Consider the following 22,301-nt stretch of genomic DNA (forward strand, 5'->3'; position numbering starts at 1 on the left):
TTGTTGGACGCGGAACGGGGTGTTTTGGACGGTAATGCAGGTTGCATCCGGGGCTTGAGGAGACTGCACAAGTGTCTTTTTGTTTGCAATAGGTGTTGTTCACAACATCAGACGCGGACCAGGTGAAATGGCGCCGCGCACTCGCTCCGCGGCCGAGACCGACGTCAGTGGCAAGGGCAACAGCGCGCCGCATCGCGAGGCCGACAAGGCACCAACGGCCACACGCTCAACGTCGGCTCAACTCCTTGAGCTCATCAAGCTTGGAAGACCCAAGTTTCTTTTCTACAGCCTCGCCTGTCATCTTGTTGGCGTCTTGATTGCCGCGCAGCAGGGCCGAAGCATCGACCTGGCCAGCGCCGTCGCCCTGCAAGCCACCATTTGGCTCACCCACCTCATGACGCACTATGTCAACGATTACGGCGACTATGAAGCCGACATGGCCAACGAGAACGCTGGCTCCTGGACCGGAGGCAGCAAGGTTCTGCGCACCGGCACCATCCAACGCGGCACCGCCCTGCTCATGGGCCTGGTTCTGCTCGTCGGCGCTACCCTCGCAGGGGCCACCTGTGTCGCCCGCTACGCCATCCTGCGTGAGCACGTCTCCCTTCCCGACACCTACGATCTCGAAACTGTCCCTGCCCTCCTGGCTGAGATTCTGCGGGCCGCGCCCTGGCCCTTTGTCGCCTTTGGCCTGAGCACCTTTGCCGTCGCCTTTGCTTACAGCCTGCCTCCGCTGCGCTTGTCGGCCAACGCCCTCGGCGAGATTTGCGTCAGCTACGTCCTCACCTTTGTCACCCCAGTGGTGGGCTGCCTCCTCCAAGACGGCCAGATTGACCACCATTTTCTCGTCATTCTCGTGCCCATCTTCATGATGAACCTCAACCGCATGGTCATCATGAACATCCCCGATCGCGCGGGTGACGCCAAGGCACAAAAAATCACTTCCGTCGTCCTCATTGGCGAAGAAAAGGCCGTTCACCTCAACAACGGCATTTACATTTGGATTTACGCCCTTCTCCTCCACCAACTGCCCCTCACCTTTGCCGAGCGATGTGCCTACTTTGCCCCACTTCCGCTGCGCTTCTGGCAAAGCCTCCGCATCAACAGCCCCGCCTGGTGGCACAACCGAGCCCTCACTGACTCCATCCCCTTTGTGGAGAGCCTCTACATCCTCTGCAGCGTCTCTTGCCTTTGTGTAGGCTTGGCCTACGACTTTTACTTCTCCCCCCTGTCTTCCCCTGCCCACTAGAGTGCCGCAAGCCTCCTGCGTGCCAAAAAAAAAAAAAAAACGACAGCATCGTTATCAATTAATAATGTTTGCCATTCATACTCGCCATTGTTGCCGCTTGGCCCACTGCCCGCTCATTTGCAACCCGTGCACACACACACACAAACGCACACTTGACGTCCAAGACGCTGAGCACATGAGAGACACAAGGGTAGCTCACTTCAACACCGGTTCACGTGCGTTTGGCGGTGAGGTGTGCCTCGGCAAATGTGCGCAGATCACGCTGCGCCCAAAACAGCAATACTTTCATCACCACGATAAACACCAAGTTGAAGGGAAAAACCAAACACAGCTGCAGACCCCAGTTGAGCCACGGCATGTTGTGCATGTACGCGTCACCGCACCACCGCGATATATACACCAACGACCACGCACGAGCCCGGGCGCCCAGGCTGGCATAGCTTCCCAGTGCCTGACGCACTGTAGCCAAGGACAAAACCGGCCGCCGCTCGCCGCTCATCGCCACGTCTGGATGGGCTTCGTGTAAGCTGCGGGCCAGCCGCACGGCGTCTTCCACTGCCAAGCATGCCCCCTGTCCAAAGTGATGCACCACTGGATGGGCGGCGTCTCCAATCAGTACCACCCGCCCCCCTCGGTGCCAGTCAAAGGGGTCGCTATCATAAATGTCCGTCTGCAGTACATTCTCATCAGGGGTGGCCTGAACGATATCCTTGAACTCTGACGACAAGTTCGTCATGCGCTCCAACACGTATCTTTTGCCATCACGGCCAGGCATCAATGTGTTCTGCACGCCCGGCCCCCCCAGTGCAAAGCCGCCACCCCCGCGCACAAGTTCAGGTGAGAGGGTTTGAAGACGCAATCATACAAACACTGGCCGCCATTGGTGAAGCATCACTAACCGCGGGGTAGCGCACATCAAGGACCCAGAAACAGCGGTTGCGCGGCGCAAAGCCCGCCGTGAAGCTGACATCGTCGCCCGGACGATGGACAATGGTTTTGAGCATTCGGTCTCCGTGTCGGGTGGCCGAGGCTGGCGGCGTCTCGGTGATGCCCCGCCAACAAGAGAACCCGCTGTACCGAGCCTGATGCTGGGGAAGCAGTGTCCGGCGCACCACCGAGTTGGTTCCATCGGCACCAACAAGCAAAGCTCCGTGATAGGTGGCGCCGCTCTCGAGCAGCACCTCCACATCGGTGGGACCTTCGCGAAAGCCCACCACACGCGAGCCCGTCAACACCTGCACGCCTGTAGCTAGCGCAGCCCGCAGAAGGGCTTGCTGCAATTCACCGCGGTGCACGTTGTACTGGACCGAGCCATAACGCCGAACCAGAGCTGGGTCTGCATCCAGTGGGACTTGAAACAGACAGCGATCATCAAAACTGCGCAAAGACACATTGACTTGCCGCAGGCCCAGCTCTTCAATGTTCACGCCCAGAGCCTCGAGCAGAACCAAGCTGTGGCCAATCACGCTCATGCCCGAACCAGCATCGCGCAGCTCGCGCACCTACCGGGAAACAGAGACGACGGAGAGTCGACCCAGTTAAGAAGGATTGCGTGCCACGCGCGCGCGATGGATTGCAAGCTGTTGCGCGCATTCCGCTTACCTTGTCAAGGACCAGCACCTCAAAGCCAAGGCGGTGCAGGGCAATGCCACAGCTCAGCCCTGCAATACCCGCCCCAACAACGATAATGCGCGAGCTGCGCGAGACCTCATCCCCCCGCACAGGCGGCACCGCCCGCATCGTGGCTGCCATCGCCTTACAAAAAATTTATAAAAATTGCAGCCCAATGTCAAAACACTTTTACACTTTTCTTTTAAAAGTTTAAAATTTAATAAATTTCATCCCTGATGTATTTTCTTGGCTCATGCTTGCAACGGCGTTGCACAGAAAGAGACGTTGGGCTTATGGGATCGCTGTGTAGAACAAGAATGTGCGTTGACTGTTCGGGGCAGGCGTTTGGAGATGAGGTAAATAGCACCAGTTGGATTAGATGACAGGCCAACACATCCGCAATTACTCAAAATCGGACGATCGGTTCAAATTCGGGATGCCTCGCAATGATATAAAGTCGCCGACGATTGAACTGGTAGCATGAAGTAACGTCACATGGGACCTTGATCAGATGAAGGGATGCACCGTGGAATGCAGATAACAATGTGTTTCACAACAATTGGCTTTGTGCGGCAAAACGAACACGAGCCCGTTTGGAATAGATGTAGAGTGAAATGAATCTTGAGCATGTCGCGGGCCGAAAGTCTCAAGGCTCGACCATGGGTGGGGTCGACGCTGATTCGTCAAGCGCAACCTCCGCAGACGTGATAATGGGCTCGTCTCGGGCAGCCGGGCTTGAATCACCGCCATCGGCTGCAGAAGCCCGCTGCGAGTTCCACCAATTACTCACCGAAGTCCAGGCTGTGCCAAGACCTTGCTTGCTGCTCTGAAAGGCTTTGGTCAGGGTCTATGATAAAAGAAAGAGGACGAGTTTATGACATCAGGGTGTGTATACATGTCGTCACCAGGCGAGGGTCTAGTTCACGTACTCGCGAGCTGGTTTCAACCGCCGTCTTCATCGCCTGCTGACTGCGCACACCCAGATTGGGGCCAAAGTGCATGTCCGAAAATTGGCGAGCGCGTCGCCCAATGTCCTTCAACTGTGTTCGCAACATCAGGGTGAGTCAACCAACATGCAATGGGAAACAAAACACCCCGAGGCAGGTTGCCTGGCATAAGACGCACCTGCAGGGCGCCGCGGCAAGGGTGTTCCAGAGGACTGTCCATGTACATGCGCCGGCCCGTCTCTCGCATATGCTGCACCGTGGTTCATCAGATGGTCAGGTTGCTTCCACCACCTTGATGGTTTGCTTGGGCTTGGACCATCGTACCTTGTCTGCGGCACGGCACCATCGTGCGTAACTGTGCGTTGAGCGCATGCCCAGAAAATAAAAGGAGCCATAGTCTAGATGGTGGCAAGCAAAAGCGATGAAAATGACGTGCAATCTTGTGGACCAGCGCAGGGCCTGTCGCATGTCCTTCCAGTTAATGTTGAACATCAAGCACGAACACGAGCCCGCACCGTTGAGGCGATCAAGAGACTCCTTGGTGGGCTGCTCACGAGCAAAGTCCACGCCAGCCAAAAAGCGCAAAATGTAGTCCGTAAACTGATGTGAACATGCGAACCTCGTGAGTATGCAGTGGCGCGATGAAAAGCATCAGGCACAGGACCACTAAAGCAGGAGCTATCTTGCACCTGATAGCAACACCACGCCGGTGAACCGGCAAAGGTGGGTGCAGCAGCGTTTTGCGCCTCCTCGCATTGTGCAATAATGTCGTCCATAAAGCTGAAAACAAAGAAACGTTATGACGTGAAAACGGGGGTTCGCATAAGCGAGTATAGCATAAAAGAAAACGGCTTGCACGACGGACGAACCGCACATCCGGCGTGGACAAGGCAGCCTCGTCTTGTACAAACTTGTTGGCAAACCTAAAACAGATTGGCATGACCCAAAACATCAAGGCCCAAATGCACGAAAAGAGGCCGGAGTGGCATTACTTACTGGACAGAGACATTGCCCTTGTGATTGCAGAGATCCACAACTACGTCTGCCAGCTGAGAATGCTGGGTCATCATAGCGTTGGTGGTACCCATTAAACAGGATTTGGCCTCCAAAAGAGCAGGCAGCTGCTGGATGGTTGTATAGGGATAAAGCGTATGCTGCAGCATTTGGTGACAGGCAGCCATTAGCACCATGGGTTTGGCGTCACGGCTCGTCGAGCAGAGCACGACGATTCGGTTGTTAGGGGTTGACTCACCCCGCCACTGTGGTCGGCCACAAAAACTGGCAGTAAAAGTTTGCTCGTACGCTCAGCCAAAGTCTCTGTCACATCGGGCGGCGTAGCCTAGATGTTCGCGTCGAATGGGCCAAGGCAGGGTTCCGCACAAGGTAAGAAGCTCGTCCCGAAAAGGCTCGAGTTTGCGATCTGCCGGCAGTGGTCGGAGGATTGATCAGGCACACCTGCAAATTGGGGCTCGCGGCATGAGGTTCAGCATCCAGCCACGCATCTGCCTCGGCGTCTGGGCTGCTATGAACTTGATCATCCGGCGCAGGGGTGGGGCTTGAGCGAGCGCTCAAAATCTTTCCTCCCTGGGCGTCTTCCGTGGCGGTGTGGAGGCAGGTAAGCATGCCCGGTACCAGGGCGGCGAGAGCCACAATCGTTTGACTGATGGTGGCAGCTGAAACGTCGGAGCTAGTAGAACAAATTAAAACCTGCCATGGGACCACAGCGCAGCAAACACAACCTCCAATCAGGAAGGTGGCAGGCAGCGAGAAAAGTAGACGGGGTTGATTTTTTTTTTTTTTTTTGCTGAGTGCGAGGTGAACAAGCCCACCTTTTTACCAAGCAGCAAAAGCTTGAAAATCTATACCCAATCACGTTGCGGGAGGTGAAAAAGCATGCCCGGCGAACAAGCCAGCGTTGATCGACTTGCGACGCTTGAAAAAGGCAACACACACACACACACACACACACACACACACACACACACACACACACACACACACACACACACACACACACACACACCTGGAGGACGCGGTGGCGGAGACGGATGATGACGCCTGTAACATCCACTTCCTCAAGAACATAGTCTTGAAGGTCAAAGCTCCGGCTGTTGAAGGATCGAGTCAGGCTCTGATACTGGCTGACAAGCAACGTGTCAGCGTCCAGGGCTCGCTGCTCAAAGAGGACCTGGAGGGTGGGGGCCAGCGCACTTTCCAAGAGCTTGAAGACGGGAAAGGGTGAAAGCACCGTGAGTGCCTTCATGACGGTGTTGCGGTTATACTCTGCGTGCTCGGCGAGGCGCTCTGTCTCGATTTGCCTCGAGCAGGCGACGCCAAAGAGCCGCTGCTGTGGCTGGTCGCGATGTCCGGGCTTTAAGGCGGGTACTGTGAAAAAGGTTGTGTCCTGGTGGTGGTTGTGAAGACCGTCCGGCAACGTCAAAAAGGGCAGATGGGCCCACGCCGCAGGCAGCGCAGGATTTTCTTCCACATGATGAGCTTGGTCATCCCGATCGCCACTGGCCCCGGGGTTCAGGCGTGGATAGACCATCTCAATGACTGGCCCCTTGGTATGATGGAAGGAAGACAGCATAATGTACAAGGGAGCTCCGGCGCGCTCGTGGGCTTGAATGAGATCGTGCACGGAGGGCCCCGTCGAAGCCGCGGCCGGCATGACCAAGACCTCATCATCGCTTTCATCAAGGGCTTCACTGGTCACCTGCTGATCCGCTGACGCGGTCGCCTCCAGCGAAACTTCCTCAAGGCTCACATCCATCCTGGCCAGTCTTGTTCACTTGTACCGCACCAAGACCCGCACCCCCTAACAACCTTGTGGCTTCCTCCTTCACACCTTCAGCACTCCAACCGAGGCGAGGCTCGGATATGCCGCTGCTCGCCCTCGACGATCAGCGCAGCGTCACTCTGTGTGTGTGTGTGTGTGTGTGTGTGTGTGTGTGTGTGCGAAATGAAATTTTTTTTTGAGAATTTTTTTTGAGAAAAAAAAAGAAAAAAAAATCACAACTTCACGGGTTTTTTTTTCTTTGTTTCTTTTTTTCCTTTTGCGCCACCAAAGACTATTGAAGGACGGGGTGGTAGATTGTAGCATGCAGTTGCGTGCACCTGTGAATAGAAGGATCAACACAGATTGGATTGGATTGGTCATGCAGGTCAAGGTTGGGCGCGCAGCGCCAAAAGTAAGGGGTTGAGCAGGCAGTGCGCAAACTGATTCGAAGGTCTGCAAGGGTTTAGCGTCGACCAAAGAGCCAACTGAGAGCTTCGCGAGTGGCACTGTTGGCCTGCGCTTCCAACACGGCACCACGAAAGAGTTTCAGACCATGGAGCACCAAGTCTCGCTGGCTTGAGAGGGTTTGGTCGTTGCTGTTCAGACGGGGCAGGACGGCACCGTTGTTCTCGTAGAACCAACAGACGAGCTGCGCCTGTTCAACGGAAAAGCCCATAGAGTCGCCGTAGAGGAGATCTTTCAGGCTGACTTGCCCCCCCGCGGTCAAAACTTGCATGGTCATGGTGAACATGGCTTGGAAAACAGCCTCGTTGTGGGCGCGGACCACGGGCGGGATGGCCTTGGGATCGTGCAAGAGCGGGTACAGATGATGTTGCACATACAAGTGCAACATCCACAGGTTGACCAAAACAGTCGGACTCACATCCAGTAGGGTGGCGTACTCGAGGAGTTGGAGGTCCAACTTTTGTCGGTGGATCAGGTTGCGAGACGTAAAGGCGGTTGCATGCGCTGCATCGCACGCCTCTTGAAGCAAAGGCAGGTCCACGTGACGGCGGCGTTTGAGGACATTTGGCAGATGCACGGGGCTGGCCACCGGCAGGTTCGAGGAGCCAGAAGAGCCACCGGTCGAAGCTGTTTGTCCCTGCGTAACGGCCACGGCTAGGGCTCGTGCCTCTTGCACGGCTGGCAGGCAGGGCCCATAGAGCGCTAGACGATCGGCAACGGCTTGAAGGCAACCACGCAGGTGATGCCGGCCCGAGGCCACGAGCGCCAGCCAAAACCAAGCCTCGCCTTGCTCAAAGGCACAACTGGAACGAGCCAAGGGCTTGGCCGGTGAGGTTGCGCCCTGGCGCGTGGATGTACGAGGAAGGGGGGCTACCAGGGGTCGGAAGCTGGCTTCAACTTCCATCTTGGCTCGGGGCGACACGCGGGGAAAGTGAAGGGCGTTGTCCGGGGTGAGGCCCCAGCGGGAGATCCTAGATTCGTGAAAGGTGGGCCAGACCTGAAGACCCAGCTCAAGCACTTGCATGTCCTGGCTGTCCAAGTCAACGTGCGGGGCAGCCGCAAAAGGGCGCTGACTGGCGAGGCTCAAAAGTCGAACCCGGTTAGCCAACAGCTTGGAAGGTGGCACGGCGAAGCGCCCATGATCCAAAAACAAAATTTGGTTCCAAGTCACCAAGGATTGGCTGTGAGCTAGGGCGGTCCAATGTGCCAGGTCCAAGAGTGTCTCAGTCATGGGCCCAGAGCGGGCAGTGCCCGGGTCCATTTGCTCGGCTGTCCAGGCCAGAAGAACGTGGCCAATCTGACAGCTGGCGATCCGCAGTGCCGGACTCAGGGCATGGTTGTCGTCAAGCTCTCGAGCCACGAACAGAGCTTGGGCTGCCGCATGCACAAAGGTGCGCGGAGAGCCCAACAGAGCAGCAGCGAGCGCGAAATCCAGCTGTGCCTGCAGATACTGCGCGCGACACTCCATGGGGTGCTTGGTCAAGCTGCCAAGCAGGAGCAAGGCACGCAGCAGAAGGTTGCTCAGGGGTGCCACCTGTTCCTCGGCCCAGGAGGCCACTGAAGAGTGAGAATTAACGGAAGGGGTTCTCGACGGGCTGCTCAGGTCCAGGTGGGCGCGCCCACACAAGAGGTCTAGCAATTGCTGTTCATCGTTGACACCGGGCGTCGAGGTTGAGCCAGAGGGGGGCGATGAGGGCGGCGAGGGCGGCGAGCTGCGGCGTGCCGCAGCGGACGCCACGGGTTGCGGGACTGGGGCCTGATCGATAACTTGCAGCAGAAGAGCATGGGCCATGTGCGCGCCCGCATCGGCCAGGAAAATTTCATGAAGGTCAGTTTCAACCTCGTCATCCGGGTTGACATTGAGACGCATGGCTGCCGCCAGGTCGCGGTGATACTCGAGGCCCTCGGGCGTCGAGCGGGGCCCAAGATCTAAAGCCAGGGCCTTGAACCCTTCGTGGGCGTGCTCGGCAGCGGCAGAGACCTCGCCTTGCCATTCCGCCAGCCAGGCTAGGATGGTGTGTGCACTCGCGACGCCCATGCCCGAGCCAAACCAAGACTGGCCAGCTGCGCGCCGGCAATGGACCTGAAGGGCAGTTTGCCGATCGATATTGTCACCGACAATTTCATGCACAAGATCTTTGAGACTCACGTCCTCATCCTGGCGCGAGGCAGCTTGTAAGAGCGGTCCAGCCTCCGGCGGTGGGTCCTTGCTCTTGCTGACCTCATCCTCAAAAGAGAGCAAGTGCAAGAGCGGTGATAGACCGGTATCTCGTCGGGAAAACACGTGCCGGCTGGTTTTCAGCATGGCCAAATCACCCGAGGAAAGCCATCGCCGCGCTGCTGGACGTCCATTTGTTTCAACCGCTGGCCTCGACCAGAGTCGAGGGCTCACCCGGCGTATCGCCGGCGCAAGTCGCGGCATGATGCCCCCGAGCCCCCTGTGGCGGCAAGTTCAGATTGCGAGGACACACACACACACTGGATTTAATCACCTAGCTCGGCACAGGCACCAGGGTTTGAAACCAACACAGCCTGCTTGCCCGAACACGATCAAGTTGTGAGAGCCGACGGCCCGCCGCCTGGCTTAAACCCACAGATGGCATCAGACAACCACAGGTCCTTCCCACAAAGGTCCACAGGGAGCATTAAACGAAACCGAAAGAGCACCTCTTCCCCTCGCATGAATCCCCTCCACGCCCCCCCTTGGCAATCAGAGACGGAAACGCCAAGACACGCAGAGGCCACGCAGAGGCAGCCAGCTGGCCGAGCACACACACACTGTCGCCCGAAAAATGAAAAAAAAAAAAAAACACGTGAACTCTCTCTCTCTCTCTCTCTCTCTCTCAAAACTCTGTCTCTCTCTGTCTCTCTCTGTCTCTCTCTCTGTCTCTCTCTCTCTCTCTCTCTCTCTCTCTCTCTCTCTTATAAACGTCTGACAATAAAATGTCAGAATGTCAGAATGTTTTGCTGTGTTCAGGTACTGGAAAGAGCGAGAAACGAATGGGTGGCAGAGGTGGAGACGCCAAGTGGTGAGAGGAAAAGAGATGTATCTGGGTGAAGAAGGACTTGTAGAGGTGCACGCAAAGTAGCGGTTGGACAACAGTTAATATCAAGCCGGAATCAGAGATCTAACGAAGGGGTAGAGTCGAGCCCAGAGAAGATGCGAGTTGCACTCTTATTACCAGAGAAAGCAGACGCTCACATTTTTTTCATCCGCGTCAACAACAGCTCCAAGACGGCAGCCCCGACTGACTGACTGACTGACTGACTGACTGACTGACTGACTGCGTCGGATCTGCTGCGACAACTGCCGCGACAAGAGCGCCTGGAGAGGGACAGACTTGAGGTACTACGTGCGGCTTTTACCTGCTCAGGAGGGAGAAAGCGGTGGAGTAGTCGGCGCAACTGGCTGTCGAGGGATTGAATGCAACATCACATGGCTGTGCGTGCTCACATGAGGTGCTCGTGTTGTTGCAGGTGCAGGTTGCAAACATGTGGCGACAAACCCTCGGGCCTGCTGCTCGTCGCGGACGGCGCTTAGACTACCGCAAGCTTAATCGTGCTTCACGGCTGCTGCAGCAGACAGCCCGACAGGACTTGGTTGGGAAGGCTGTCCAGCGCCTTGCGCCAACAGCCAACGCTGCCACGTCTGCACCGGCGGCCGTTGCTGCCCTGACGCACACCAGGGACCGCCGGCGCACGCAAGACTGGTGGGGCCGCCTGGCCGGCCTGGCGCTGGCCGGGACAGCGCTTGGAGCCACTACTGCAGCATGTGCCAGTGACCAAACCCCCCACTCGAGGTCCCAGCAGGAGCTCTTTGCCGCCATTCGACGCCAGGATTCGGCCCGGGTCCAAGAGGTACCTTTTTTTTTTACCTTCTGCACGGCGGGTCGCCATGTGCAGCCATTACTCGTGTGTGCCCACCACATCCACGCGCACGAGTTTATTCTCACTCTGAACGCGTTCACGTGTGCAGCTGCTCACTAGCCACCAGGTGGATGCCGACCTGCGGCATGAGGCTGGTTGGTCAGCTCTCCATCTCGCTGTCGTCCGCGGGCAGGCCGACGTCGTGCGTGCTCTGCTGGACGCCGGTGCTGACCCCAACCAGGAGGATCGTTACGGTGCTGCGCGATTCACTCGCCACTCTGTCATTGCCCGGCAGGTAAGAACATTGTGCTCCAGCCCATGTTCAATCTCTCATCTTTCCTCACTTATCATGCCGGGGGGAACCCTCACGTTTGAGCGGGCAGCGTGAATTTTCGTCCGATTTGGATCCTTTGCAGCCGGGCCTGGGTTTGACGGCCTTGCACTATGCAGCGCTTTTTGGTCAAGCCGACATTATCAAGCTCCTGATGGACCGCGCCGCTGATCCCGGCATGCACTCGGCTGCGGGTAAGTCCATGCATTTGCCCCCTGAATGGAACGCAATCTGCTTCAGCTTGGCTTGCTTTCTAACTCTTCTGTGCTGGTCCGCAGGAGACGTGCCGCGTGACTTGGCGGCCACGCCCGCCATCGAGGCCATGCTGGACGACTATGCTCAACAATACGAGACCATCAAAGCCAAGCATCAACAGGCCCAGGCTGCCGAGGCTCGTCGCCGCCGGCAGCTCTTCCCACTGGAAGACCGCCTTCATCGCTACATTGTCGGCCAGGATGGCCCCATCATGTCCGTGGCCGCTGCTATCCGACGCAAGGAAAATGGCTGGCACAACGAAGATCATCCTCTCGTGTTCCTTTTCCTCGGTATGTTGCTGCCCAACGTGGTGGGGGCATTTTGCTGGTCCTACATCAAAACTGATCGATGAGCACTGTGCGACATTGGCTCACCCTATTTTATTTGGACCCAACTCCCCAATGCCTGTCCTATTGGCAGGTTCTTCTGGCGTCGGCAAGGTGGGGGTTTTCAGCCAGTGCTGTCAGGGCTAATATAACGTGGTTGTAGCCAATTTGCTTTTGATGGTCGGTTTGCCTGGTCTGATCGTTGGACGTGTTTGCATTCTGGGCTTGACTAGACGGAGCTGGCCAAGCGTATTGCACAGTACATTCATGACGATGAGTCGCCCCGCGTGCCGGCCTCGTTCGAGGGCTTTGTCCGCCTCGACATGAGCGAGTTTCAAGAGAAGCACGAAGTTTCGAAGCTCATTGGTCAGACTCAAACTCCTTGGCAGCGTCCATGGCACCCATGGCGACCATCCAAACGCTCTTTGCTAACACCCTGCGCCGACTCTAGGCTCGCCCGCTGGCTACGTTGGGCACGAGGATGGTGGAGTGCTGACCAATGCGCTCAGCAAATGTAAAAACGCTGTGGTCCTCTTCGACGAAGTTGAAAAGGCGCATCCGGTAGGTGTCAAGCTCGATCGAATGCCGTTCTGTCTGTGCCGTGCCACCTATGCTTACTGACGGTGTGGGACATGCTGCAGGATGTCTTGACTGTGCTCTTGCAGGTTGGGAGTGTTTTGATTGTTCTGCCTCGATCCGTGCCCTTTCCCGTGGCATTCCAATTTTATTGTGACGGGGGATTAACATGTAAATGTGCAATAGCTGTTCGATGAGGGCCGCATTACGGATGGTCGGGGCCAAACTGTCGAGTGTAAGGATGCTGTTTTCATCATGACCTCCAACCTGGCTAGCGACGTGATCGCACAGCATGCCTGGGAGTTGCGGCAGGCTGTCAAGGAAACTCAAGAGGTATGAAAGACTTGTGCGCGTCGGCTGATCACCCGCTTTGACTCACCGCTTACTCGCATCGTATATCAGAGCGAAACTAGTTTTCAGCTTTCACGAGAATTCAAACAGCATGTGATCCGACCCATTCTCAAGCGACACTTTCAACGAGATGAATTCCTTGGCCGGTATGTCTGCATGGGTGGTTCAACTTTGGTGCACAGACTTTCTCTCTCTCTTTTTTTTTTTTTTTTTTTGTGGTTCGAGAGGCCCTTCACGTGCTCTGTGACTGGGGGATTTGCGCCACTTGCAGCATTGATCAGACAGTGTACTTTACGCCCTTTACCGATGCTGAGCAGCGTGATCTAATTCGCATGGAGCTCGACAACTGGGCTGTCAAGGCAGCCGAGGTGAGTCTTGCTGTCTGAGCCCGCAGCAGGTGTGTGCTTCAAGCACGTCGTGCTCTCACAAGACGTGGCGACGGAACTCAATGTGCTCGATAGCGGCACAATATTGAGCTGTCGTGGTCGGATGCCGTCTACTCGGTCCTGGCCAGCGAGTTTGACATTCATTTTGGTGCCCGCTCGTTGCAACACGCGATTGACCAGCTGGTCATCAACCGCATTGCCATGGTCCACGAAAAGGTGAGAATCGGTCGGTGCGCGGGTCGAGGTTGACCAAAGAGAATTTGCTCATGAGCCATTCTGGCAATCACAGGGTGAACTGCAAGCGGGCATGCGGGTTCACGTTGACGTGGACGCCAACGGCGAGATTTGCCTACAGCTGACGCCTGGCGATGCCAAGCAAGGTTCTTGGGGCATTTGGTAAAGTCTGGTTTATGTAGTTTATAGTAATAACAATCAAGCATATCCCCGAATTTGATTTCTCGACCGATCTATTGTGCAAATTGATGGAGAAAAGAAAAGCTGCTGATGGCTCTATCATCTTTGCTTTAAAGGTTTGAGTCAAAGAGGAAGTTGGTACTTATGTCAACGACCACGGGTCCTGTTTATCACCCCCAGGTCAGGAAAAAAAAAAAAACGGCCTTCGACAAGAAAAGAGACCCAGTAGAGCATACATGTACAGCCCCCAAGCCCTCTTCAAAAAAAAAAAATCAAGAAAAAAGAGAGAGAAAACACGAAACAAATAACGAGAGACAGAAAATTTAATAAAGACACAAAGGAGAGAGAGAGAGAGAAAGAACAAAGGAGAACAAAGAGAGACTCTCTCTCGAGAGAAGACAAAAAGCATCACGTGAGTGTCATGAGTAAGGTTAGATGATTCGGTTTAAGCATTTTCTTGCTTTTTCGCAGGTTTGTGCTCTCTCTCTGCTCTCTGCTCTCTCTGCTCTCTCAGTGGCTCCGAACTTGGATCTCAATGGCAGTCAGGGCTCCGCGTGACAAGGTGTAGAGAGGTGCGGTCTCAAGGGGTCAAAGGGGTCAACGGGGGAGGGTGAATGGGGCTGAGTGTGGTTCTTCCGTCTTGGTATCAAGGGGTTTAAACCATCTATCTGTGCGGCCGCTGCCGGGCTCAACGGGGGCGAGCCCTATTTGAATGGCGACACGCCGTCTCGTGGGGTGAAGCAGCCAATGAGTCGGCTCTCCGGTTTGGCGCTTTTCCTGATTTGTGCTTTGATGCTTCGTATAGGCTGGAATCGGCATCATGGCCATGGCAACACGCCGCGTTTTGGTGACGGGGGCCGGCAGTGGCATCGGCAAGGGGATTGCCGCCTACCTCTGCAACAAGTCCCCGGCCAAGCATGGTGTCATGATCACCGATCTCAAGCTGGAGACGGCCCAGGCTGCCGCCGAAGAGCTGCGTGCAGCCGGTGGCAATGTTATTGGGGCGTATGCCCTTGACGTCAGCAACAAGGATTCCATTCGCGATCTCATGGCCCAGCTGCAAGACAACCCGCCCGACGTGCTGGTCAACAATGTACGCCCACCGTGCTGAGCTCCCTCCTGACTCCTCGTCCTTTTTTTTTTTTTATCACGTCCTCCTTGTTCTTCTTTTTGTTTTCGTTCAGTTTTGACCCGGTCCCAATGCCTGTCTGGACCATGGCCTTTTCGATGCTTCGCTCATCAACTGCACTTGGGGGTGCCCTCCCCCGCACAGGCCGGTATCCAGCATGTGTCGCCCCTCGAAGACTTTCCCGATGACAAATGGCAACTGCTCGTCGACGTCATGCTGGTCGGCTGTGCTTCCATGACAAAGGCCGTGTTGCCCAGCATGCGCGAGAATGGTTATGGTCGCATTGTCAACATCGGAAGCATTCACTCCCTCATTGCCAGCAAGTACAAATCGGCCTACGTGGCCGCCAAGCACGGCCTGGTTGGCTTCTCCAAGGTCATGGCCCTTGAGACCGCTGATTGCGATATCACCATCAACACTGTGTGCCCTGCCTACGTCATGACCCCGCTGGTCGAGGCCCAGATTGAGGGCCAAGCCAAGGCCCATGGCATGACCCGCGAGCAAGTCGTTGCCGAAATCTTCGTACGTATTAGACGTGCTTTCAGGGCCCCTCTTTTCTCATGGCTACACTTGCCATTGCTTGCCTCGTGGTTTGTTTGGGGACTCATCCTCCGTTCCTTTTTGCTACACAGCTGAAACCCATGCCCAAGCAGGCCTTCATCTCTCTGGACGAGCTGGCCGGCACCACCGAGTTTTTGATGTCGGATCACGCTCGCAACATCACTGGACAGACTCTTGCTCTTGACGGCGGCTGGACTGTCCAATAAATTCAATTATCCGTTTGCCGTTGACGCATTGACCCGGCTCTGGCCTAATTCCATTCCCAAACTCGTCGCCTGTCACTTGTCCAAACAAATAAACAGCACTTCGTCGAAAACAGAAAGACGAAAAGAAAAAGTGGCTCTCAATCAACACTTTTCGTCGTTATTGATCAGGGCACTGGGTACCCGGTGCAAAGGGCCCTACGGTGCCAGCTCCTGAGATGGTGCGCACCCAAATGTGTCGGGCCTTGTCTGCCTCACGCCCACGCAGCTCCAGCCATAAATCTATACCAGCCCTGCGAGGTCAGAATGCGCCTTCCAATTCCAAAACACATTGGGCGTCAAGCAGCATCATACGGCACGTAACCTTGGGATGGTGCCTCATACGAACCAGTGGTCTTGTGAACGGATTGTGTTTCTTGGATCCAGACTTCAAAGTAGAGGTCAGGAACGTACGCCGCGTTCACCGGTGCTTCAAACTCAATGCTCAAGACTGCAATGGCAATGTCTCATCCGTCAGTAAATTCAAGCCTGGCGCCAGACATACGCGCCTAGCACAACCATTTTTGACATACTTGTGTCCAGGCCCGGTGACTTGAGTCGAGCACACTCAATGTGGCGCGGTGCGCTGGGCACCACGGGTGGGAGAACTGGACCCAGCGGCAGCATGGCATTTGACGATTGTTCCGGCAGCTTAGAGTCCCAAATGTCTTGCAGCGTGTCAATGACCCACTGCCAACCACAGCACGCCATCGTTGATGTCAGGAAAAGCTCAGTCAATCGTTGTACCACAAGTCCAGCCGAGCAGCACCCAAGAATGACTTACCGGCACATCCACATGTGTATCAGAATAGATGCGATAAAGCCAATACGGATCCGAGCAGCATGTGTGTGGCGGAACGTATGGCGTTCCCATAATCTGTTGTCGCATCATCGAAACAGTAGTGACCTTCATGAATGAAAATGCCGTCTCCTTGGAGCTCGGTACGACAGACCTCTTTCTGACGATGGGGCGACAAGTGTCGAAGCCCACCCATGGAGGGCGAACGGTCTGGGTAGGTGAGTGTCCATGCCTCTTGCGTATTATTCCAGGCACGATAGGTTAGACCCAGACCTAGGTGGCAGATAGAGGGCATACTCAAGGAGCGGTCAGACCCAGATGCTGAGCCACCATCCGGTTTTCATGACTCTGACACACCAAGCTGCGTTGCCAAGACTTGATAGGGCGTGTAATGGGAGGGATCCACGCCAAAAGGAAACAGCTCGATGAGCACCGCTGCAGTGTATTGACGCACGCAGGGAGAGGGATATGAGCTTGGCCAGAATGTCATCCATTAAACGACTTTTGAACTCTGCTGCCCCAAATGCTCGGCGAACTTGCCGCGCGGCGGTAGAAAAAGGCTCATAATCAATATAGAGCCATGCATTCCAATGGCGGCATGACACGAGGACAAGGCTTCAACCTACGCAACGCTCGCCACGTCAGAGACGAAGGACAGAAGGAGCTGGGGGGGGGGGGGGAAGGGGGGCGGCAAAGATCATGTAAGGTCTTGCTCACAGCGGTTTGTACCTGCTCGGTAAAGTTCATCGTTTCCATTCGAACAAGGCGCACGTTGGCGTGCAAGCGCGTTCGCAACGACTGCATGAGCTCTTTCTGCGGGGCGAGGAAGCGAATGATCCGTCAGTAATCGTCGCGCGGTTAAACCTCCAGCAGTCACCTCACCTCATTGAGTATGAAACGGTTGCGTGTGCGTGAAAATATGGCCACGGTTTTGACTCGGGCGGAAGGTAACACAGGTCCTGGATCCGACAGTCCAAGCCTAGAAGATAAGAGGGATCAGCGAGTCTCCCAGTTTGACTGGGGATGGGCATTGCTGGAACGAACGATCGAAACGAGTGGACCCGCGCACCTGTGTCGGATCAGGCGTACAAAGGCTTGAATGATTCCCGAGTCGGGAACTTTGTTCTGGAGTTTGGGCCTGTTAGTCTGATCCTGGGCAGGGCAAATGGAGGGTGATGGTCCGCAGCAAATTTCGCCACTTACGGGTAAGGGGCCTTGAGGCTGGAAGAATCCGTAGTCGTACCAAGTCGTGCGCTTGCTCAGACCCATGTGCGCACGTCTAATTGGCACCAACAAGACGAGCATAAGGCGTGTCATCACGGATAAAGCGCTGCATGTGCCTCCACAAATATGAAGAAGAATCAAACGACTCACTGAAAACAGACAAAGCGGGTTTGCGGGGACAGGTCGCGAAGATGGAGGGCCGGTCTTGTGGTCAGATGATCCAGCAGAGGTGACGTGCCAAGCACCGAAGGGAACGGATCCAATGCGACCAGCTGCACGTCCTGGCGACCCACACCTGTTCAAGGTATGCATGATCGAGATCACGGTCAGGTCAGAATAGCTAGGTGTGCAGAGCAGAAACGCACGCGCAAATGCCCGAGTACCGCACCCCATGTCTCGAGGAGCGTGGCAAAGAGGGGCAACATGTCGTCGTGAAGGGCGTGCATAATATTGTCGGGCTTGAAACGCCTAAAGAGAACCATTTCCCCACGGATGAACACGTCAAATTGTCGTGCTTGCAATCGCAGCATCCGCGCCTTGGGTTGACGCACCGATAGAGCAGGGCCGGCACCGTGACAAGCTCGATATCATCGTTGGACACGGTGCTCAAGTAATCCACTACATCCAGCAGCAAACATGTTAGACACGTCTCTAGAGAAGCAGAAGATTGCGCACGCTGTGCCGTATGAGATGCATAGTTGTACCATCCACATCCACAAAGTCCCAGTGTTGCACGTTGTGTCGCTCAACCGAGGAGAGGGAGATGAGAGGTTCGGGCCCGCTACGCCAGGTGTGCCAGGAAGATAAAGTTGCATGAGCAGCAGACTTGTGTGACTAAGCAATGGTTGATCAACTTGCACAATAGCGCACTACGAACCGCGGAGATAGCCCAATGGCCAGCGAATCTGGGCCCCGAAGAAATACAAATTGGTCCACGTTGCGATCATAGCACAGATGATCAAAGGCGCAGGAGCGGTGATCCTCATCAGCGCCTGTACAAAAGACGGAGGAGCCGCGCAGTAGCCGCTGGTGCGCGTCGGACGCGCGGGAGAAGGACTTCTCATGCCGCGACGCTGAGGTGCGGGCAAGGCTGACTTTGACACCACCACCATCGATGTTGTTTGGATCGACCACGTGCAAATGGCTTTCCTCCTGCGTGACTGGCAAAGATGGGGCTGGCAAAGAAGCATGCGGCTGGCCAGCACGCCAAAGGGCCAGAATGGACAAGCTGGTCAGCAGCCCCAGAACCCAGGGCCATGCCCGCACAGACCATCCTTGGAGAAGGCGCACCGCCCGACGCTCACCATGTCGAGAAGCGCCCGTGGTTGTATGTGGTGGGCCCAGATCGACAGCGACCATTGTCGTGGCCTCGGCGCGGGCGTCGCGACCACGCCGAGCCGCCGGGCTCACGCTCATGCCAACCCGCTTCTGCCTGTCAATAAAGGGGAGGGGGGTTGAGGTTCCCCTGCACAGATGCCTTCACCTCATCGCCGCTCAATCTACGCAAGTAGCAGCTCAAAATTGGGGAAAAAAAAAAAAAAAAAAAAAAAAAAAATCGGTTTGTGCACAACTGCATGCATGCAAGGATGCTTTCAAGTACGGCTCTCATGCTGTTTGGCCAGGCGTGCATGTCAATGTACTATGACATTTGTTTTTTCTGTGCATGTCTTGAGCAGAACTCTGAAAGACCAGATCTCCCTCGTTGGACAAGGATGCACTCGCACGTATGTTATCGCCGAGGCCTGCTAATGTGGACGACGCCGCTGCACAAAGAGAAATAGCCTCCTAGGGTAGCAGGAACACGAGAACGGAAAATAATCAAACTAGCTGTAAATGAATTGACTTTAAAAAGACTATGGCTGTCCACTGGAGGGCTTCACTCGAGAGCCCGGCATACGTTGTACACATGTTGATGACGGCACTGATCAAGCCACACTTTTTTCATAGATGAGGTGGTTTTGCAGAGCTGCGTAGTCTGCGACGGCTGGACCATGCGGCAGTTGAACGGCTTCGTTGACGCCCTGATCAGCGAGATTAACATAGGCGGGCGACCTCACTGCATTGACGTAGGCCGTGCTTTGAGGGCTATTCATAACAATTGTCTGCACCGGTGGTGGGTGCGTGTCCACCTGCGCATATGTACTATGAGCAGCTGTTCCGGGCGGAAGGCTCGGAAGCTCAAATCCATACACGTCAGCATCTGTTTCATCCAAAGAGTTCAAGTGTGCGTTTCCAAGTGGCGGGGAGGAAGACGGCAGATTGGTAGTGTCAGCCACAGGTAGAAGGTATGTGTCGTCGTCCTGAAGCAAAGACGGGTTCAGTGTCATGGATGATGGGCGAAATTGGGTTTCCGTGCGGGGGCGAAACTGGGTTTCAGAGCGCGGCCGAATTTGGGTTTCTGAGCGCGGCCGGGTTTGTGTGTCCGACCGCGGGAGAACTTGGGTTCCTGAGCGTGAGCGAGCGGGCAGGTCCCGCCCGCCTTGCATAACGTGCCAATTTTCCTTTGATGGACGATCAAACAGGGCTGGGGGTTGCTCTGTCATCGAGCCCGTGCCCGTATTCCTTGCGCCATGATGCGTGCTGCCCGAAGTGATGACCACGGTAAGAGGGGCCAAGAGCAAGTTGAGTTCATCGCGGAAGGAAGCAAGCTCCCGGTAGTCACAGACGACGGGGTGTGTTAGGGGTGTGTTGAAGAAGGTGCCGTTACTGCTCGAGTCGCAGCGATCGAGGACCTCCTCCATGTCATTGAACAAAAACACCTGATCTGTGTTTTGGCCCTTGGCGCGGCCAACAACCCGGAATCTGCCTCTGGAATCAAAGAAGGTGAGAAAGTGGAGGATGCGCTGGCCTAGAGGCTTGCCAGAAGAGCTGCTCTCGACGACCGAGGAGATGCAAAAGACGACCTCCTGGCCCTGGGTCTGCGGTTCCTTGACTCGCAACAAAAAAGTGCCAACCTCGCTGCAGGAGAGAAGACAAGACATGGCGGGGCGGGGGATGGTGGAGGCAGGGGCGAAGTGAGACGGCACGGCTAGCAAGGGAGGTGGGTCGAACGGGACGGCAGCGAGCCGACGGCAGGATTCAAATTCATTCCTTGCTTTGCTTCCCGCCTCGGCTCTGCTCAGCTCAACGTACGGATTGTCGCTGGTATTGGCGATGCGGTGCACCACTTCTTCGCGGCTAATAGGGCCATGAAAATGGTCGGGCATGCCGCTGGGAAAAGCAGCACGAATGGCTCGAGCCATGCGTACCTTGGGGGAAGCTTGAGGCGCCAGACCCAGGCACATGGCAACCACCACGACCAGGGCCACCAGCACCACGGCGCCGCCGCTCACGGCTGTCATTGCATCCATCCCGACGCTTCGACTCAAAGCTCGCGCAAGAAGGAGGGGGAGGGGATGCGAGTCACGGACGGGACGTGCAAGCGCACAATGGAATCGTAGTCACGGTCAAGGGCACCGGCTGCCAAAACGTCGAGCGAGGGCGAGGCAGAGCCGCAACAGTTGCTCAAAACCCAACCATGCGCACGCCACGCACGATCCGCACAGCGTGTGTGTGTGTGCGTGTGCGTGTGCATGCGAAGGGCAAGTGCCACGGTGTACGAAGAAGCGAAGCGTCGTGCCAGGGAAGCAGTGCGCAGGATGAAAATGGAGTTTGCTTCAGCGGCTCGCCAGGCGAGCGCGACCGGAAACGTGCTCGGCCGCCAACGTGACCCCGGTCTTGACGTTTACGTATAAGATTTCTATCCTCCACGTGTGATACTCCAAAGGTCATGTAATGTAAAACCCGTCAAATAGGTGTGGTTTTTGTCGTACCTATGTGTGGCGTGGCTAGCCATGTGTAACTGTTTTATGGGGCAAAAAGTGGTTTGGCGCTGTTGCAGCTGCTCCTCACGTTCTTCTTTTGTTCTCTGTGTGTGTGTATGTGTGACCTCTCTCTCTCTTTGACTTTGACTCTCTCTTGACTCTCTCTCGCTCTCTCGCTCTCTCGCTCTGTCGCTCTGTCGCTCTGTCGCTCTCTCTCTCTCTGTCTCTGTCCCTGTTCTCGGCTGTGCTCTGTTCCCGCGGCGCGAGAGCCATTCACCGCTACCGGCATTTGTTACAGCATGCCTGGCGTCGCACCTCTTTTCTTCTCATGCCCACCACCTGCCCACTCACAACTGTTTGCAACCATGCCGATTTGAGTCCGCCAATCCCACAACAAAGCCCACACTCAACAATCAGCCTTGCCTACCATGAACACGACACCCTCAGCCATGTGGAACATTGCTTCATGACAATTGGAAACGCCGTCGGTCCCTGCCCCAGTTCCCTGCTGCTGGCTATGCCCACAGGCCCAAGACGACGTTGATGGGTGCCTTGCACACTTTTGTCACATGTCACAAGTCCGAAAGCCCGCCCGTTGTCGGTTGGCACCAATATGGTAGACGCGCATATGCCAAAGGTGTGCAGCATCATCAACAAACAGGCAATGCGACCGCCTATGCACATCTCTCAACTCGAGCGCTCAAGTCTGGGATGGTTGCCGGCGCGGGGACTGCAACAAACAACACAGAACAACCGAACAAATTTTTTTAAATAATTATTGTCAATTCGCTCCTCTGGGTTACCCCACCGACCCCAAGCACCTGTGCGCGCATCACAGCAGTTTTACCCTTTTTGGCTCGTTCACCCCAAAAGCTTGAGGTTCACTCCACCCTAAATTCTTTCCCACGCGACACAAAAGCAGGGCTAGGGTTACACACACTCCAGTCCGACGACAATCACGGTCAGAAAAAACCCACCATCCACCA

The 22,301-nt window shown here is 55.7% G+C and overlaps 7 protein-coding genes across 7 annotated transcripts; 3 read left to right on the forward strand and 4 right to left on the reverse strand.

Annotated features, from left to right (window-relative positions):
- Nucleotide 1: 1 nt before the first annotated feature.
- MONBRDRAFT_31623 (uncharacterized protein) lies at nucleotides 2-1,322 on the forward strand. Its single transcript, XM_001744014.1, has one exon. The coding sequence runs from the start codon at nucleotides 128-130 to the stop codon at nucleotides 1,247-1,249; it is 1,122 nt and encodes a 373-aa protein (XP_001744066.1). The 5' UTR covers nucleotides 2-127; the 3' UTR covers nucleotides 1,250-1,322.
- A 109-nt stretch (nucleotides 1,323-1,431) lies between these two features.
- MONBRDRAFT_36301 (uncharacterized protein) lies at nucleotides 1,432-2,989 on the reverse strand (the record flags this gene model as incomplete). Its single annotated transcript, XM_001744198.1, has 3 exons — nucleotides 1,432-2,033; nucleotides 2,149-2,751; nucleotides 2,852-2,989. The coding sequence occupies 3 exons, from the start codon at nucleotides 2,987-2,989 to the stop codon at nucleotides 1,461-1,463; spliced, it is 1,314 nt and encodes a 437-aa protein (XP_001744250.1). The 3' UTR covers nucleotides 1,432-1,460.
- A 517-nt stretch (nucleotides 2,990-3,506) lies between these two features.
- MONBRDRAFT_6604 (uncharacterized protein) lies at nucleotides 3,507-6,580 on the reverse strand (the record flags this gene model as incomplete). The annotated part of the gene is made up of 8 exons (XM_001744199.1): nucleotides 3,507-3,707; nucleotides 3,790-3,900; nucleotides 3,986-4,057; nucleotides 4,132-4,407; nucleotides 4,497-4,587; nucleotides 4,804-4,961; nucleotides 5,263-5,514; nucleotides 5,831-6,580. 8 exons carry the CDS (start codon nucleotides 6,578-6,580, stop codon nucleotides 3,507-3,509), a joined length of 1,911 nt encoding a protein of 636 aa, XP_001744251.1.
- A 469-nt stretch (nucleotides 6,581-7,049) lies between these two features.
- MONBRDRAFT_36302 (uncharacterized protein) lies at nucleotides 7,050-9,473 on the reverse strand (the record flags this gene model as incomplete). Its single annotated transcript, XM_001744200.1, has 1 exon — nucleotides 7,050-9,473. The coding sequence occupies one exon, from the start codon at nucleotides 9,471-9,473 to the stop codon at nucleotides 7,050-7,052; it is 2,424 nt and encodes an 807-aa protein (XP_001744252.1).
- Nucleotides 9,474-11,021: 1,548 nt separating this feature from the next.
- MONBRDRAFT_15805 (uncharacterized protein) lies at nucleotides 11,022-13,392 on the forward strand (the record flags this gene model as incomplete). Its single annotated transcript, XM_001744015.1, has 11 exons — nucleotides 11,022-11,224; nucleotides 11,295-11,443; nucleotides 11,528-11,794; nucleotides 11,925-11,944; nucleotides 12,064-12,196; nucleotides 12,282-12,391; nucleotides 12,472-12,495; nucleotides 12,593-12,721; nucleotides 12,749-12,903; nucleotides 13,029-13,125; nucleotides 13,219-13,392. Coding segments are annotated over 11 exons (1,461 nt in total), but the record flags the coding sequence as incomplete, so codon positions are not given.
- A 991-nt stretch (nucleotides 13,393-14,383) lies between these two features.
- Nucleotides 14,384-15,453, forward strand: MONBRDRAFT_15581 (uncharacterized protein; the record flags this gene model as incomplete). Its single annotated transcript, XM_001744016.1, has 3 exons — nucleotides 14,384-14,650; nucleotides 14,831-15,208; nucleotides 15,319-15,453. 3 exons carry the CDS (start codon nucleotides 14,384-14,386, stop codon nucleotides 15,451-15,453), a joined length of 780 nt encoding a protein of 259 aa, XP_001744068.1.
- Nucleotides 15,454-15,934: 481 nt separating this feature from the next.
- Nucleotides 15,935-20,806, reverse strand: MONBRDRAFT_31627 (uncharacterized protein; the record flags this gene model as incomplete). The annotated part of the gene is made up of 17 exons (XM_001744201.1): nucleotides 20,645-20,806; nucleotides 19,449-20,470; nucleotides 18,390-18,504; nucleotides 18,217-18,293; nucleotides 18,064-18,130; nucleotides 17,901-17,980; nucleotides 17,663-17,807; nucleotides 17,492-17,567; nucleotides 17,358-17,440; nucleotides 17,171-17,267; nucleotides 17,018-17,101; nucleotides 16,799-16,910; nucleotides 16,646-16,723; nucleotides 16,443-16,561; nucleotides 16,274-16,366; nucleotides 16,023-16,179; nucleotides 15,935-15,978 (listed from the first exon to the last, which is right to left on the reverse strand). The coding sequence occupies exons 1-17, from the start codon at nucleotides 20,794-20,796 to the stop codon at nucleotides 15,935-15,937; spliced, it is 2,601 nt and encodes an 866-aa protein (XP_001744253.1). The 5' UTR covers nucleotides 20,797-20,806.
- Nucleotides 20,807-22,301: the final 1,495 nt, after the last annotated feature.

The sequence above is a fragment of the Monosiga brevicollis genome, genomic scaffold (genome assembly GCF_000002865.3).
Source record: "Monosiga brevicollis MX1 MONBRscaffold_5 genomic scaffold, whole genome shotgun sequence".
Lineage (NCBI taxonomy): Eukaryota > Choanoflagellata > Craspedida > Salpingoecidae > Monosiga > Monosiga brevicollis.

Excerpts from the sequence above, each read along its gene's own strand:
- MONBRDRAFT_31623 (XM_001744014.1), top strand. The coding sequence starts at position 128 with ATGGCGCCGCGCACTCGCTCCGCGGCCGAGACCGACGTCAGTGGCAAG.